The 18993-nt window shown below is 37.9% G+C and overlaps 1 protein-coding gene across 1 annotated transcript in view; it reads right to left on the bottom strand.

Moving 5' to 3' along the window:
• otog (otogelin) overlaps positions 1–16706 on the bottom strand; it is a 34134-nt gene extending 17428 nt beyond the window's left edge. Inside the window, exons 1-22 of the mRNA XM_087793240.1 lie at positions 16646–16706; positions 15385–15483; positions 14541–14698; positions 13720–13841; positions 13415–13623; positions 12827–12957; positions 12487–12593; positions 11041–11150; positions 10827–10952; positions 10641–10749; positions 9573–9619; positions 9355–9500; positions 7746–7878; positions 7217–7394; positions 6617–6741; positions 5965–6177; positions 5362–5527; positions 4482–4556; positions 4277–4320; positions 4016–4178; positions 1215–1322; positions 542–680 (exon numbers count right to left, since the gene is read on the bottom strand). Coding sequence (XP_087649366.1) covers positions 542–680; positions 1215–1322; positions 4016–4178; positions 4277–4320; positions 4482–4556; positions 5362–5527; positions 5965–6177; positions 6617–6741; positions 7217–7394; positions 7746–7878; positions 9355–9500; positions 9573–9619; positions 10641–10749; positions 10827–10952; positions 11041–11150; positions 12487–12593; positions 12827–12957; positions 13415–13623; positions 13720–13841; positions 14541–14698; positions 15385–15483; positions 16646–16706 — 2769 coding nt within the window. The remainder of the gene's footprint in view (positions 1–541; positions 681–1214; positions 1323–4015; positions 4179–4276; positions 4321–4481; positions 4557–5361; positions 5528–5964; positions 6178–6616; positions 6742–7216; positions 7395–7745; positions 7879–9354; positions 9501–9572; positions 9620–10640; positions 10750–10826; positions 10953–11040; positions 11151–12486; positions 12594–12826; positions 12958–13414; positions 13624–13719; positions 13842–14540; positions 14699–15384; positions 15484–16645) is intronic.
• Between the last annotated feature and the right edge of the window lie 2287 nt (positions 16707–18993).

Raw genomic sequence — 18993 nt, 5'->3', positions numbered from 1 at the left:
GGTTAAATACCTCTTGATCTCAAATTAAACTGCTCCATCTTATAAATGCCTTTGTTTAACATTACATTTTGGAACTAGCAAATAATTGGGAGTAAAAACATTCTGACCAAATAAAAAAAATAAAAATAGATTAATCGTTTTCAGGTTACCACATAAACTTCCATTAATACAACACTAAAACATAACAGCAAATATATATTAATGAATCCAAATAAAGAGGTTTCAGAAATGTATGCTTCAAAAATACACAGAGAATCTGGTTTGTATTTAACTGGTAGTGGATTGTTTAAGCGCTTTGTGACCCCAGTCTAGAAAGGCGCTTTACAAATAACCTTTAATTACTTACGTATCTATATTTTTGTTCACTTTCTAAACATCCTAAACTCAGAAGAAGATACAAAGATTTGAAAACTGGTTGTTACAAAAGGGTTAAATAAGAGCCATGACCTTAAAAGTATATACTTTATTGAATATTGAATAAGCGCTTTGTGACCCTGTTCTGGAAAAGCCCTATATAAATACAAATTACTTACTTACTTACCTTGACTAGATAAACTTTGCATGCACCAACATAGTCAAACAGCAGGCCGTCAAAGGTCCTGTAGTGTCGATCCCCGTATGTGGTGCACATGGATGGACAGGGATGAAAGCTGCACTGGAAGGTCCCGTGCTGGCAAACACTACAAAGAAAGCAAAGATTCAGCAATTCACCGTCAACTTGTTCTCACTTAGTGCAACATCTCTTGGTTTACAAATAATAACCACTCTTTGTAAACTGGGGTCAGAAAAGTGTATCAGGGCTCGTTGAACCATTAATCTGTCATCTACGTCTTCATCCTTGTCTGTGGCCTCAAGATGAATTGGAAGGATGAGAGAGAGAATGAGATCACTGGGAAGAGAGTTTCCTTTCAGCGGTGATGAACAGTCGAGGGAATCAGAGAGAGGCACAAAGGCGGCTCTGTGCCTGGGTTTTTTCTGCTCCGTGATGAGAGAGAATTATAATATCAGGTGGCAACTTTTTCTGCTCCGACAGTCTCAGCACTCATCACGGTTAGGCACAATTTAAACTTTGAAGAACAGAAGGTTTGCTAAAAGATTTGACAGATATTGTTGTCGGATCACTTGTGAGGCCATTTTACACCAAAGAACATTATATTAATATTGATGAATTTGTGACAATCATGATAATACAACCCATAAAAAAGATAGCATACCAGTGATGACAGGGTGATGAGACTTTATCCCCTGGGTAATACTCCTTTCCTTTCCATAGACATGGGCAAGACTCAGGTTCAAAGCATTCATCTCCATGTTTCAGAAGCCTTTGAAGACATTGAATACAAACAATACTTTACAATGACCTGGTCCTGTAACACGGACAGAACTTATTGGGTTCTTTTACATGTCAATCACACCATTATACATCTGCCGACGTATACTTGTAGTCAAGACCGCCTCAGTCGGGGCCAAACCTATCAAGAACTGAAAGTGTCAAGACCCCACAGTCTATCAAGAGCTACCAGGTCAAGACCAAAACTTTTACGATGGAGATCAAGATGTCATTGTTTAAATCAAACGAATATAAAACTGTATACATATGAACAACGTACTCGAGTTGAAGAACATTCATATTATATAAGATACAAATTGAAGAATTCCGAGAGTTGCTTTAAGGATCATTAAAGAAAAAATATTTTTGGTAATCTGCATTCATCCGTCTGTCTGAGGTTTGAATTGTATTTCAATTAAATGATCAGGAAATACTATAATGTCACAGGGAACAGATCATTACCGTACATTTTGTTGGAGTTCTATAGTTCCAACATGAGCACAAGTATTGTTATTTGCATGTATGGCTTCTGACTACTGCTGCTAATGCACACTGTTCCATTCCGAACCAAATACAATGTTAACAAAGGCAACTATCAGAAAATTAATAAACATCCATGTGACTGTAGTTAGAAAATTGGATCAAAATATTCATCCAAAATAGGGTTAGGATCATTAGATGCATTTCAACTGTGGAATAAGCAATGGTGGCCAAATCAACCCTTTTATCCAAGAAAATAATTTGTTTTATTGATTTTTTTTTTTAAGTTTTATAAATCCACAGAAAATTATGTCCTTGGAAGACGTATGAGCCATCTCAGAGATGTTCTAGTTTCTTATTTTAACTCGCTCTCACAATCGCAAATTGAAAAAAAGGGAGTCTTGGATGTGTTTATATGCAAACTAATACTTTGATCAGTAATTATTCTATTAAATGTAGCTATGTTTAGATGAGACTTGTATTTTATCTTGTTGGTCTGTGCAAGCTTGTTGGTATTGTTCATCTAAGATAGTATTGTGTATTAAGAATTTGACAAGCCATCAGTGGATAATTCTATGGCGTAAAACGCAGTGACTGTAGTGCAACCAAATACACGTTTGGCAGAATGCAGGTACTGCTGCCTAAACTATTCACAAGTCATCAAGATAAGAAGATGAGCTGTCATCAGGCTCGGCAGGGGCAAGTGGCAAGACGTGAGAGTGAGAAAGGGCTTCAGGGGTGAAAAAACACTAACATTTGTTGGCAACCTGAGAAATCCAGACAAATAGGATTCTCAGAGATGGGAAGAGAAACAGGCTTTGTCTGGAAGCTTCCATTTGCCGTCTACCCCGCACGAAGGAGCAGATAAGTATCTTGTAATATCCAGACTGGAGCTATATCCACTGGCAAAGCTACAGACAATAACGGGACTCACTGAATGGTAGTTCAGGTTCATCTGAGTAGAGTTTCACCACAGATAAAACATGTTAACAGCTTCTTTTATCAACCCGCCAAACTGCCGTATCAATGTCACTGAGGAAGTATTCTTGTTTATTTGAAGCATGTACACCATGAAAAAAATATATATATTTTGTATTTTAAAAATAGAACCAATGACCATGTTGAGTTTCTTAAATGTTCCAAAGATGATCCATTATTTATCTGAATCCTTTAACCTGTAATTGATGTAACAAACAAGACATTTTCAAAAGTAAACTAACATCAGAAGAAATGTTATTAAAAATCTGACAATAGTTGATACAAAACTAAAGATTAATTTAACTTTGTATCCCAATTTAAAGATTTCATAAATATTGTTCTTTTATTTTTGAAAACATTGATAAACATCCATCCACTTTCTTCCCCCCTCTTCCTAGTACTCCGTATGTTGTTATTATTAAATAACAGTCTCACCCTGCTTCCCTTTCGGTGCCACTGTGGAGTTTATAAAATTAAATCTTTATTTTGTTTGAACATGGGGGATATTTGATTAGCAAGAACAGTAAAATACTTGCACTTAAAATAAGAATAAATTAGCTTTTTCTTGCTTATAAATTAGGGCTGCTGTATGATAACATTATTGCATGACTTATGCTTTTGTACTGAAGGTTCATTAATTGCTGTTGAACCAAACCACAGCCACACAAAGATTTCCATTAACAAGTCGGCAGCGTCATATAATATGTCTTTGTGAAGCACAAGTCGATAACATATCAATTATTGAGGATTAATGTTGTTGCTCTATACCACAGATATGTCATTATCTGATTGAACTACCACTTGTGGGGATTTTTCAAGCACCACTGACTCAGTCTGTGCAGGATCATATGATGAACGCCTGTGTTTTATGTCGGTGACACAGATGTATTGACATTTATCCATCAGGAAAAAAGGTCAGATTTTGAGTGAGACCACAAAGAAACCATTAAGGGACAAAGGGCGTATTCCCACAGTGTACATGACATTCACCTGACATTTATTCACTGACATTCATTAGCATGATGCAATTTTTTCCCCTGAAATATCGGATTGTCTTGCTTTTAAAGGAAAGAAAATCTAGCTTGAATCCACACTAGCAAAGCTTTATAATTATTTATAATATACCTAAAGAAAATAAAAAAAATATTTTGCTCTAACTTTGAGAGATGAGACAAAGAAGCAAACTGAGCATTGATTACGGTACGAAACATGGACGAGTCCACTCACCCAGGAGGGCAGGTACATCCAGCCACACAGGGTTCATGTGTTGAGCAGGTGAGGTTGAGCAGGAAGGACTCACAGGTACGCTCACAGGCCACACCTCGTCCCAGGATGCCTCCTTCAACCTCGGAGCACGTCTGGTAGATCTGGCCTTTTGGGCACAACGTATCTGCAGGCGGAGAAAAATGCTCACAACAGATGATCGGAGTAAGAGGCAACAGGTTAATTAAATCATGGTATTTACTATGAACACTAAAATAAACTTACCACTGCCTGCTGACTGAGGCACAAGTTTTCCATTTAGACAAAGCCTGAAAAAATAACAAATTCAGTCCTCAATTTGAAATCTTCATTTTTTGTTGTTAATTTCCTCAACCACTGTATAAATTCTTTAAATGTGTATTATACGTGATTCATTGTCTAGAGAAAACAAGATTTTCACTTCAAAAACAAGAGGTGAGGAGGATCTTACTGAACACCTGCTGAGGTCATGATCACATTTCCCGGCTCATAATCTGTTCCAAGAAAACTGCAGGGACACTCGCTCCTGAGAATATTAGAAAAATGTTGTTTAGCAACCTGTTCAAAGTAAGCAAGAGACAAGAAGAGATTAAATGGCCCTTTTAACCATTAATATTGTATTTATTATTGCCATAAATATTATAATAGTAATAATAATAATTATTATTTTCATTAGTATTTTATTAGTATTATTATGCAAAATAAAATAGAAACAACTCTTGTACCACAAATTCTTTCTCACTGGTTATCAGATAACATGGCGGTCCGCGGTGGAGTGGGAATGAAAGGGGGGTCTCAGGGTGAATTCCTCCTTGTAATTCTATCACATGCTAAGTAAGGCCCTTCGTTGCACTAGGATGTAAAACCCTGCACATTTAGGGGAATTAAGCTGGAAGCCTTCTCGGGCGGAGCAACCTGAAAGGGAGCGCCAAATGACTGAGGTGCTCTGGCTCAGTAACGACTGCCTAAGAGATGTGATGCTCGCCACTTAAAGGCTGACCTAAACTTCTGAGCAGATACAAATATCACTTTGAGGGGATTGGTTTGGTGGAGGGACTCCAGCACGATGGCACTGGAACCATTTATTCCTCAGAAATGCAGCAGGTGGAGCCGGAGCTGCATTATGAGAAACATGAGAGACAATAAAAAGCTATTTCATGACTACAGCATCTCTACTTTTATCTAACAACAATCTAAACACCAAATTGGCTTTCTGGATGTTGTTTAAGGAAATCAAGTAAATTAGTGCCTCAACCCTCAATGACTCAAGATAGTAGTGCTTTTATTTTACTTCCTTCTAATGGTCTGTTATTTCAAGGTGTTGACATCACCTTTGCACGCAGGTTTGAGTCCGGTGATTTAGGAAAGAGCCCTCAGGACAGGCACAACCCTCCTCACATTCGGTGCCACAGTGCTGAGGGATGGAGAGGGCTGAACAGCGGCGTTGGCAGGACGACACACAGGTGCTGTACTGCATGGTGGCAGGACATGTGACCACTGTGGGGATCCAAAACTATGGATTATGTCAGTGCACTTAGAATGAAGCGTACTCTTTTTCAATTAAAACGGTTGGACTCTCTGAAAAGAGGCAGCTTTAAAGACATGTTAAAACAAAGATATACAAGATATACTTTAAAAAAAAAAGTAAATAGTCAATATTCAAGATCCATCTTAAACAATGTCCTGTGTCTTATATTGACTAGAAATATATTTTGGAATATTTTAAGGTTTTTCATTTTTTTCTTCCATTCAAACTGCTGTCACACAATATTGAAAAAAATACTTCATATCAGTTAAATGAAGAAAAGTAGTCATTCATACCACATCTCTCTACAGACATACAACCAAAATAAACCCCAAACGACCCCATAATAGTTATAGTTAGTAGTTATAGAAATAAGGTAAAAGGTTTAACAATAGGCACAAAGACTCACCACAATCTGGCAAGTGAGAGCGAAAGTCAACGATGACAGAGAACTTCCGGCAGTGGCGAGCGTAGTGGGCCAGTGCCGAACAGAGACACGGCGCACCACACTTGCACGTGTCTGCGCGACATTGTTGCTGGAAAGGTGTCGGACTTAGGTACTCATGACAGGCTGAGAACAGATCCTGGTTCAGTACGTCACACATCTGTGACGCGTAGGCCACTGCATAAAAAGAGGGTGGATAATTTATATTCCCTTCATGAAATTAACATTTATACATTCTTTTTGAAGCATAACACAACGTGATCCTCCCAACTTTATACCATCTTGAAAACCAAAACATCTATGTCAAACAAATTTACAAGTATACGCTGTAATAATATATATCTATGAAAGGTACTTGAGTCTGCTTGGTTCATTACGTGTTCTACAGGGAAAATACAGAGCTTTTCTTGGGCTCAAAATGACCACCATGAACTGCTCTGTGTCTGGACTAAAGCCTGATTCTTCATTTTAGAGCTCATGTTTTTAAGTCAAATATTTAATAAAATATAAACCAATGCACAAATGTGTTAAGTCGTAGATTTCGTAAAAAAGGGCTGTGAGGAACGGATGTTTCATCAGCTAAGATTAAAGCCACTAAAGCATAGTTGACACTGACCAGCTTGCTGATGGGTATCACATGGGTCCAGCTGAGGGGCAGTGAGTCTTGGCGAGCAAGCTGACGGTACCCTCCAGGCATTCCCAAACAGATGAGGGGTGCTTTCAATCATACCAGAGGGAGACCTGAAACATGCAAAAACATTGAATTCCGAGTCAGACCAGAGAAATTTGTGACATCACCACGAAATGGTAATGTAATTATAGATTACTTGAGGTTTGTCATGTCGAACACAAAGATCGAGATAGCAGTGTGTGGCTACCTGAGGAACCAACTTTGATGTATATCCATTTACATCTGTTAGAAAACATCCGCTCTTTATGGCTACCCATTAGGACACGGTACAGTGAAGCCACTATTCTACTAACAGTAAATTCCTTGTTGAAGTGGCGTGTCCAGTTGGGCGCTCATCTGGCCCGTCTAAAAGAGCTGATCACAGAGCGAGACTTTTGATGCCAAGCGGCCCTGCCAGTGTGCATTACAGCAGCGGCGTCTGTGAGAGAGAGCGCTACACCATCACCTACTACTGAAATTGAAGTATGGCCTCTCTTTATAACCCTGGGGGAGGGGTTAGAGGTAGTTCAGTCGGCACCCACTTACAGGAAGTCATCTTGAATGTTGCCATTGAAGGTGCCGCACAGGCCCAGGGTGCCATCCTTCCACTGTTGGTCGGCCTGAAGGTAGAGGCGAAACTCCGTCCAGCTGTACTCGAGGCGAAGACCGAAAGCTGTCTTGACCTGGAGAAACATGGACGACAGCTCCTGTACCTGAAAGTTCTCTGAGAGGAAAAGAAGAAAAGAACTCATGACAACAGTATGAAGAAAACGTTTCAACTTCTGTGCGCTCTCACTGCCATATATTGTAAAGCATGTGTCAAACTAAATGTTCATATTCATATGGTGACCTATCAAGATGTCAGTGTTTAGGATAAGATAAGGGACATAGATTATTGATGTCAACAATAACAGTAAAACTGATACAAAAGTAAAGGATATGAGTTGGTGAAGAAAAAAAAACACCCAATAATTTGAATAAATTGACAATATAAAAACACCCTCTTGTTGTAAAGGTTCACCTAACTCTACGTGGTAAACATTAGAACAAGTAACGTGTGAATCTGCAAAGTTACCATCAGAATAGGGTAGGGAAATCCGGTACTGTCCAGCAAGGAAGACTTCCCCAACATGACTGAGAGTTATCTCCGTTCTTGGATCCTCGTCAATGATCAGGTTAACTGACTGAATACAAGCGCCGTCCAAATTCTACAAAAGGCAGAAAAATTAAACCCATCAGCAACTTCAAAATGTTAAAAAACACAACGGGAGTAAAATCACAACAACAATAAGAATAAATGCTGATGTAGCACTTTTAAATGTCTGTGTAGAAGAGCGTAAGGATGCCTGGAAGGTCTGCATGTGAAAAGACAATTCTCCAGAGTACTCACTTTCATTTTTGTACTCTATATTACATTAATCTACGCTTTTCTCCAGAGCTACTTACTCGTAGCATTGTAGCTTTAAGGACCTTGTCTGAGTGGTGACCTTACAGCTAGTGATGGGCAGATGAAGCTTCATGAAGCAGTGTCATGTTGTTTAGAGGTCAGTAGGTGGCGCCATCAGTTTAAAAATGATGTTATGTTTCATTAGAACAGTTGCTCAAAACAAAGGAAAATAGTGCGCTATCTAGGGGACTCTGAAAGTAATGACACTGCTTCATGAAGCTTCATCAGACCATCTCTATTACAGCTACATACAAAACTAACTAGTTGCTAAAGAAAAATGTAATAAACCATGATGACTCTTTGATGCAATTTGATCGTTACACCTGCTCTCTATCTTCATGAACCATTAGAAGTTAAACATTTTTTACAGACTAATCTAATCCCTATAATTATTTCAACAGGGTGTGTTTCTTTCATTATTTAATCCAGAACACAAATACATGTAAAATGTAAAAATGATCTGAAATACAATTACAAATTGTGTCAAAACTGTGAAAAAAAACAACTCTGTGTAAGAAATAGAAATCACAATAAGCACTCAAGAAAGTAATTAAGTAAGTAAGTAAGAAATGAGTATTTATAGAGCGCTTACTCCTTAATGGAAGCAATATTGTGTGTTAAAAAAGTTGCTTAAAATTCAAAACAATATATACTGTTCAATCCAATTAGGGAAAAGAAGTTTGTTAAGTTTACTGTGAACAAGTGAAAAAGACGAAACAAGAAGAAATTAACATCAAAAAAGAAATCGAATACATTTAGGATCCATCTTTTCCATCGTTACTTCTTATACTTCTAATATGCAACTTCTTTGTGAACTCTCAGGTACTCTATTTGACTGCAGATTTTCTTACTTTCTCACATACAAGGATGTCCAAATCAATGTCGGATCAGTTTCTCACTAAAAAGGTGAATCTTTGCCTCTTTATGTAAATTGAGACGTTCCCCTGAAACCTTCTTGACTATAATTTGAATCTCAAAATTCCCTCTCAATCAAGTTTAAGGTTATATTGATTGTTTCTTAAGGTCAGACACATTATGGTTATGTTAGCTGCGAGAAAGAAAACTGAAAGCAAAAGCTAAAGTAAGGTAACATCCTTACTAACGTAAACTTGTCTCTGATAAAGATTTAATATGAATAAAGAAGACAAAAGCAACATTATCAATATACAAGTTTAAGGTTGATTTGTGTTGAGCAATCCAAAAACATCAAGTTTGGAACAGTAATGTGACGACTCACAGCTCCACAGGGTGAATTTTGGATGGTGACGGTGAACTTCCCTGAGTCCAGACTCTTGGCGAGAACATACTGGCACGTTGCAGGAAATGTGTAGATCCGACCATCGAAGGACTGAAAATACATGTCGCCGGTAACAGAGCACTCGCCTGGAAGTAGAAGAGATACACTCTGGTCAAGATATGATCAATCCGTACAAGCTGGATTTTTGGATGTCGAACCTGGACAGTTGTAGTCAGTGCAGTTCCATACTCCGCCTTCACATGTGCTGGGACAGACAATGGACAGGTTTTCATAAATGTAAGAATTCAACACGTTTAAATGTGACTCATAAAGATTTATTCAATAAAAAACACTTATATGGATTCAGAAATACTTCGAAGCTAAGACACGTTCTAGGAGAAGTTTAATCAAGTCAACTGATACAATACAATATTAAAATGATTCAGCACTTTCAAGTTGCACCAGGTAAAATACTAGACCTGTTTTATATGTTTATGGGATTTGTTCTGTACATTCTGAGAAGTCTCTTTGCAAAGATTAAGTCAATGTTTATGTTATTTTTCTTTATGAATGCATTATGGGAATACATCCTTTAAAATTAATAAAATTGTTTCAATGTGTGGGGATTTCTTCTTAAATCTTTTTTTAAATTAAGAAATAATATATATAAATACCATTGGAACAACTTAAAACGTTCCAATGGTATTTGTCAAAAGTTGGTCATTATTCATTTAAGTCCAAGTCTGTCTGAATAATTGATGGATGGAATCTACATTCATAGTATTATACTAGTGTATTGCTAGTAAAGTTCCTCACTAAAATGTCAAGAATAGACTCTAAACGGCTTAACGTAAGAGTGAGAAAGTTTACAGGAATAATGATCCGTCACATGAACTTTGAGTCATGATTTAAATGCCAAGTTTATAGATTGGTTGCTGAGTCAGCCTTGAAGATATCAGACAACACCAGGAGGGTCTGACTCACTCGCAGACTTTCTGAAAACAAATTTGAGGTTGAGCAAGATTAACATTCATTAAAAATTCTGCTACTAAATTGAAAGTACACATTTTATGTCAACAAAGTAATGATGTGTTTTTATAAAACTTTTATTTATGCAATGAATTATGGGACTTTTATGGTTTATTTTTACTACACACACTCAGGTTTGGGGGAATCCAAGAGTAGATGATACATTTTTTTTTTCCAACACTTGGCAGAGAGTAAGGGAATTTAGATCAGCTACTCCACTAAGATGAAATAGTTTACTACTGTCATAGACTGGTTACCAGTTATTGCATTCCTCCTGCAGAGTTTGACCAGAGGGGTAGACGTGACCGTGGAGTTCACACGGACAGTCTGAGGGAGCGACACAGTTTCCATCCTTATAGATCAATCCTGCCACAAACAAACACACCTCGCAGTAAGACAAGCTACAGAAGGTTAAATAAAAACTAGAACATTTCCTCTCCTACCGTCTGGGCAGTAACATCCATCCAGACAGGACAGCTTGCTGTCAATACAAGTTTGCTCGATGTTGCAGGACGCTGGACAGCAGCTGATGCATTCCAAGTGCTGCAAGCCTGACGGACACTCCTTCACTGGTCACAGAATCACATTCAAAATATACACAAACTGATCAAAATCGCTTTTTCAAATACAGTAACTCCAGAGTAGGAAGAAACCTACCACACTGAGAGATGTGGCTCCTCCAGTCGTGTAAGGGGTGGTCAGCGTGGGCACAGGCCCTGGCATACTCACTGAACACCTGGCATACCACATCTCCACTGGGACCCGACCTTTATAAGAGAAGGGAAATGAGAAGGAGAAATGTGCCAGGAGACCCCAGGGCCAGTTCCTGGAGTCCGCTGAAGGCGGCTCCTTGATCATTTTGAGACATTTGAAACACACTAAAAATTGCAATACATTGGAAGATGGATGTAATTATTGATTTAAGAAGAGAAAAGTTATTTAACTAGAGCAGAAGTATTGAATTGTTGCAATACTGTGATGCTAACATTTTTACATTATGTAATGCTAACAGTTGTAAATGCTCTAGTGCTAACCGAAGGCTGTAAAACTTAAATTTTTACAATATGAAATGCTAACAAGCTGTAAATGCTACAGTGCTAACCGTTATGAATGCTGTAATACTTACATTTTTTACATAATGTAATGCTAACAGTTGTAAATGCTGTAATGCTAACCGTTATGAATGCTGTAATACTTACATTTTTACATAATGTAATAATAACATTTGTAAATGCTACAGTGCTAACCGTTATGAATGCTGTAAAAACTTACATTTTTACATAATGTAATACTAACAGTTGTAAATGCTACAGTGCTAACCGTTATGAATGCTGTAATACTTACATTTTTTACATAATGTAATGCTAACAGTTGTAAATGCTACAGTGCTAACCGTTATGAATGCTGTAATACTTACATTTTTTACATAATGTAATGCTAACAGTTGTAAATGCTGTAATGCTAACCGTTATGAATGCTGTAATACTTACATTTTTACATAATGTAATGCTAACAGTTGTAAATGCTGTAATGCTAACCGTTATTAATGCTGTAATACTTACATTTTTACATAATGTAATGCTAACAGTTGTAAATGCTACAGTGCTAACCGTTATGAATGCTGTAATGCTTACATTTTTTACATAATGTAATGCTAACAGTTGTAAATGCTGTAATGCTAACCGTTATGAATGCTGTAATACTTACATTTTTACATAATGTAATGCTAACAGTTGTAAATTATGTAATGCTAACAGTTATGAATGCTGTACAGCAAACAGTTGCAAATGCTTTGATTCTAAACGTTTTAAATGCTGAGATTCAACAGTTGTAATGATTACAGTTGTAAATGTTGCGATGCTAATTGTCTAAAATGCTAAAAAATAAAACGAATTTCTATGTGAATCTATCTTTGAATTATTGATTAAATAATAAAATCTGTCTTCACCATAGCTTTCAAAATAGCAAATCTGAAGAATATGTGTTAACAACTTACTCATTTCTTCAACCAGATTGATAAGCTTTACATCAGTTGCAAGGCCTCTTAAAGTCTACTAAACACTGTTAAACAGACTTAAAAGACATTAGCAGAGAGCTTCTTACTTGCACAGGTCATTGGTGCAGCTGGCCATGTAGGACAGTGGACTGACAAAGTCGTGGCAGCTCTGAAAAGGTGGATCCAGCAGAGTTGCACAAACTTCTTCCACTTTCTGATAAAAAAAACAGATTTAGGTTTTCATTTATTCTGCAAAAGCAAAAATGTACACCACAAAGCACTTAATAAAATATCAATAATATGGTGATAAAATGTTATAGTAGTTATAGAAATTACTTCAGTATTGTAATACAAATATCAATCATATGTAGCACTTATATAATGAGAAATACATAGGATTTTTTTTATTTATTATTCATTATAGTTAACAATAAATTTCAAATTTACCATCCTCACACGAACATCCGCTCGGGCACATGGTGAAGGGAAGCCAGAGGGCACCATGGGACATTGGGACTGGTGAGGCTGTGATTCCATCCAGCTGTTTCCAAACATTTCTACATCATGAGTTAGAACACCTGTGGAGAAAAAACCCACAAACTCTTTAAGAACATGTTATTATATAAAAAACATCATTTTTGGTTTATTTAATTGGAAATATAGAAGAGATGTATTGTTCATCTTTTTTTTTTTTAAGAAGGAAAAAATACATATCTGTTGTTAATGTTAGAATGTTTTAAATAAGTGTGTTGTTATATTATGAATGTTTATATTTTATAATGTTTGTATAGAGATTTTTTACAGATCCAGGATATATTGTTAATAATAATGTGGAGGGTACATATCTTTAACTAAAGTTAATCACATGTAATTAACAGATCATTCATTAAAAAGGAAGAACAATTTTTAGATAAGAGATATGAAAAATATTATCTCACATTTAAATTTTAAACAGGTTTAAAGTAACATTTCCAAAAGTAAACTAAATAAGTAGTAGAAGGGGAAACTAAAATGAACAGTAAAATAAACATTTACCGTAGCTGGTCTTTAGATCGTCGAGGACATCAGCGTTGAAGTTTCCACAAAGACCACAGGTCCGACCGACAAACTCTGGGCTGAGCTGGATGTAGACGGATCCCGTGCTTCCCTCCCAGGCCAGCGTGAAGCCGTGATGCTGCGTGACCAGCGTGTACTGGGAGATCTGCTCCAGCTCCAGGTCGTGGATGTGATGTGGAAGATCAAGACTGGACACAACAATGAATACTCAACAGTAATGACATAAATCCCACCATCCTTTTGTAACGTTTGTATTCATCTCTATACATTTAGGTACGGCTTACCTTTGACCATTATATGACACATGATCAGCTTCTAGTCGGACTTCACCCTCCCATGGAAGGAAAATGCTGACTGAGCGCGAGCAGCTGTACGGATCACCTTGACAGTCAGGGTCATTATGAACCTAAAGATTAAAGAATTTAATAGTCATTTAATGTTAATTTGAAGCGGTTATAATGCCAAGTTAAAATAATGAATCACTTAAAAGGGTCGAGTTCAGTCAGATTTTCTATTTTAAGCTGCTTCCCTTAAACATAAATCGGACATTTTCCGATCTAAAATCTACAATTCAGGGAGTTGTTTCACCCATGAATATCCGTATGATATCCACTGAATATCCGTATATTCAGTCACTGCAGTTGCGTCATTTTCTTACCAGCAGTTTTATATTACCAAAATTTTTTAACAAGAAAATGGAAAATAAATTAAGAGTTTTGTTTTGTGCCAAAAGCTAATCTTAAACTCAACTAAATTATTTAAAACTAATACAACAAAGAATGAAAAACTGAACTTAACATTCTTATTTAATCTATTATTGTGTCTAAAAGTGCACCACAGTAATGCCGCTGTTATTTTTCCAGTTTAAAGATCTGCTAGTTTATCTGGGAAACAAAGTGGAAGTCTGTTGCTTTAAAGGCAATGTGGGTAATTGCAGTATTTAATGGTAATTGACTCTAATAACCAGATAACTTTCACTAATCTTCAGAGAAAATCCTTCCCTCAGGCTGAGACTGGATATTACTGGCAGTGAGGTGAGTGTGTTTAGGAAATCTTCTGGACGGCGTTGAGGTGAAACTGTCCCAGCAATTGGCCTTAAACTCACTTGGATGATGATTCCGGCCTGGGCAGGTTCTTCACATTCCTTGAGAAGAGTGTACGAGCAACGACCAGGAAAGAAGTAGTAGAGGCCGTCAAAGGTCTCGAAGTTGTACTGACCCCATGTCCGGCACGTCATTTCCCTCTCAAAGCCGGTGTTTGGAACTAGAAGCACAGATATTGTAAATATCTATAGCCAAAGACACTATTTATTAAGTGAACTGTAAAGCAGTGGTTTGGTCTTTGGATTCACATCCCCTGTTAACAGCGAGCCATGACACAAGTCAAGAATAAAAACCAAGTTTATATTAATGTAAATATACTTTATAGAACGTGATATATAATACCTTCAGGTCAGGTCTAAAATGTTTAGTACGGGCCGATGCCACCGTGATGAAATAAGAGAAATCAAATCATGATTACAAAGTATGTAACAGTCACTTTTTAAAAATGCATTTTCCACTGATTTACTTTTTGGTGTTATGAGCATCTGTACAGTAAATCCATTATCGACTTCCCATTTCACGAGTCAATCCCCTCAAAAACGTATCAAGATAATACCGTAAAAACAATCCAGAAGAGTCAAAGAGTTCACATCATCTCTATCTGGGCTCGATGATGCAGACTTTCCAAAATGTTTCAATGATCATATATATATAATATATATATAATATATAAGTAAATATTGACACAATATAGGAGAAACTTGGACATGAAGTATGTGTAACAAGTGTAGTACAATAATAAATCCAATAAATGTCATTATAAATGAGCACATATGTGAACTTCTATTTTATTTTTAAAAGAGCAATTACTTGAAAGGGTTCATTTTTTTTAGCCGTTTTGTTTACCTGTCTGACATCTGTGTCCAGTGGCTTGAAACGTGCTGCAGTCACATGACTCCAAGTCAACGCACTGACCTCCATTCAGGCATGGTAACCTACATTGTTCTGTAGATTGAAAAAAGGGTCAAAGTAACCACTCAAGAAATTGAACAAATAATCATCAGTTTAATTGGAAAATATTCACTTTCAAACAGTTCGAACTTGTTGCAGATTTGGTTTAGGAACGATGGACCTTGTGGAAAACACACCTGTCACCATTAGAAAGCACCCAACTAACAACCAAACATCTCACATCACTCCATATCGGTGCCTCATCATCCTGTATCAGCACCATCTGCTGAATGGAGTCGTCCATTCTGCTCAGTCAGGCGAGTCACACACAGCACCGCTAACAGGGGGAGCTCATTTGGGGAGAGGAGTGTTCACTCAAGAGGAACATCTGCTTTTTCAAGTTGAGTTAAGTAAATGAAAAGGCAAAAATGATGGATATTTAGGGATTGGAGGTTCGATACTTGGTTGTAGGTGCATGGGACGGTTGTTGAAGAACCATTTAGAGCCCAGAATTGTAATAAAATAATTGAGTTATCTTTGAAAACAAGCTTTAAAAAAAATGCATTTATCATACTTTTAACAGTATTTCCAACAAAGCATGTCAGTCTAAATCAAATAACATACACCAGGCAATAGGGCTGACTTGTACTAAGGGTTCATATGGTAACAAGATACAGTTTAAAGCGAACTTGAAACTCTAACTACTGACTAAACTCGTTGGCTCTATCTAGTGGTGACACTAAGTCAATCTCAACTTCATATAATTATTAAAATTAATAACTTAAAAGGCACAGAGGCAGTTCAAACATCGACCAAGGAGATCATTTCATGACATTCTTCAAATTATATCAATTAAAAAAGGTCCAAGATTTGCTAAAATACCCTTCATCAATTAGGTTGCTCTCTTGAAATCTCAAAAAACTATTTGAACGAACATCAAAACATGCCGTCTCCATAGTCACATGAAAGTTGATTTATTTTGGTGAATCAACTGTTTGCTGTGCGTTAAACAGTTCATGTTCCCTTGTGTTTATGAATGAAGCTGGACAGCATCGATAAGTAGCTTTAAAGTTAATGCCAGAACCTTCAAAACATTCCTGAATCTGAATGGAACTTCCCAACACAACCTAAATCTAGTAATAAGTTAGTCACTGTCATACAACCCTGATACTCATCTTTAAACTCTTATTATCAGACTGAAGGGAGGAAAACTCACCTAAATTCCTCTGAACCTTGGACTTAAGAGCTTCTTTCGTCTGCCTCCTCAGCAGCGACATGTTGACACGTCGTTCTTCTGACACAACAGTATCAAACATCGAGCCACCAGACAGCGACTGGTTCAGTTTCTCTCCATGGGTGGACGATGGACGTTGACTCTGTGTTCTTAGACTTGATGTTGAGTGATAAGGTGTTGAGCTGATGGTTGAATGGTCGGATGGTTTGGTACTGGTCTCTGGCTGGTGCTGGTGGTCCAATGGTGGTCCGTGTTTTGAACTGGATTGAGGGCTTTTCATTCCAGCAGGGCTAGAGTGCCTGATCATGGATTGACCAAGTGTTTTGCCAAAAGATCCGGAAGGGCTTGATGGCAGTTTTGTTGTGGCCGTGGTGGCTGGTGATTGGCTCATAGGTTCACCTGAATCTGGCGATTGACCCACAGCTTCAGTGAAGGTTGGTGATTGGCTGGATACGAACATATTCATTGAGGATTTGGTGTTTGATACTGAGGGTGTTGTCACTGGGCTGGCTGGTACAGTGCCTATAAATAATTGGCTGGTTGGTTTTGAGGGTGATTTCGATTGGCTGGTTGAGGTCAAGGGAGTGGTTGGTCGGCGGGTTGAGACCGAGATGGTAGATGATGCTTTTCTGAACGGTGGGTTTGATGCTGAGTTTTTGGGTAGTGATTGGCTGACCAGTGGTGTTCTTGGAGTTGATGATGGTCCTGATGCTGATTTACGATCTGATGAGGCGGATGGTTTGCTGGTTGACAGTTTTTTGAACGGAGCTCGACTTGTTGACGGTGGTGATGATGGTGTTCTAGAAGGTGGACTGGTCGGTGATCGGCTGGCTGATGTTGTTGCCGATGGTGATCTACTGGTTGAGATAGTTGCCGATGGTGATCTACTGGTTGAGATTGTGGCTGAAGGTGATTGGCTGGTTGACAGTTGTGCCAAAGTTGACCTTCTTGTAGATGGTGTTCTTGAGGGTGATGGGTCCTGAATGTTGCCAAACACCTGGCTTGAAGTCTGCTCAGATGCCCCATCTTCTTTTCTTTTTTCAGGCGATTCATCAGAGGCCAGTGTATTGGTGTCGAACGCAGTCGCCCCCCACGGTAGGTCCTTTAAAAAAGACAGAGGTTTAAGACATTGCATCGCTAGAATCAAAAACTGCAGAATGATCCGACTTCCTTTACAAGGACTGAATTCTTTCTCAGGTGATAATTGAGTTGAGACATGACTTGGAAGAGAAGTGGCCTCAGAGAAAAGACCTGTCATCCGGGCTTCATTCATAATTCCTTTGTGACTTCCAGCCCAGCGTTTCCCATCGACGTGAGCAGCAAACTGCCCAGAGTTCCCACACTTTGAATGATCTTTGAAGTTTGTCTTTGAATTATTGATTTTTCATTAATATCACAGGATAAAAATGTAACCTTAGCCAGGTTTGTTACGGGGCAAATTTGTTTCAAGATTTAACACAAGATATGATTCTCACTTTATGACCGGTGACCTGCAACAGTTCTATAGGTTAAACATGTTCTCACGCCTTTCTGAAGCCGAGGAACGAAGAACAAAGGCAGAGGACATACTGTGATTCAAATAGGAGACAACAGAGCAGCCACCGTATATTCCTGCTGGGACTGGCTGTCTGAAATATGAATGTTATCATGTGGATCATGTTGTACTCATGGCTCATCTAGTATATCTTTACTTTATCTATTGAAGCAGATCGAACGCAAATCAATGACAAATAAGTATAGGTGGTTGAAAGAACATGTGTGGGATCAGTCATACACTTTTAACAATAAACCGATTAAATTATCCGCAAACACACGTGGCTTGATGGGAATGATAACTCATCATCAGGGGGGTTTTGGGTCCGACTTTTGTTTTTGAGCCCGGGACGATTTCGGTGATCCCTGGCCCTGCTGACGCAGCTCCGTCGGCACAGATGATCAATGCTTATGCTTACCTGCTCTCCCTGGGAAGTGGTGTCCCATTTCTGCTGCTTTATCCTGCTGCTGGGACACAGAGAACAAGGAAAGGTTTGTTCCCGCTGTTACCACAAACCCACTACCCACTTGGAGTCCACCAAAACCACCACAAAATTAAAAATTGATAGGAAACAAACAGCAACCCCGGTCCTCTCGTTACGATACCCAACCACAGATGTCTGAACAGGTGCTACTTTTTTTTGGAATTGGTACCAGGATGAATAGATATTTGACTAAAAGTCGCAAAATTGTTCTATATTTCACAAAACATATGATGATAAACTAAATAAATAATTGAAAAAAACAAAGAAAATAATAATCAGTTATTTATATATGTTACATTAATTCATATAAAT

This window comes from Callionymus lyra, chromosome 6, assembly GCF_982586985.1.
Source record: "Callionymus lyra chromosome 6, fCalLyr1.hap1.1, whole genome shotgun sequence".
Taxonomy (NCBI): Eukaryota; Metazoa; Chordata; class Actinopteri; order Syngnathiformes; family Callionymidae; genus Callionymus; species Callionymus lyra.
The sequence above is the reverse complement of the archived record's forward strand: the minus strand, read 5'-3'. Positions and strand labels throughout refer to the sequence as shown.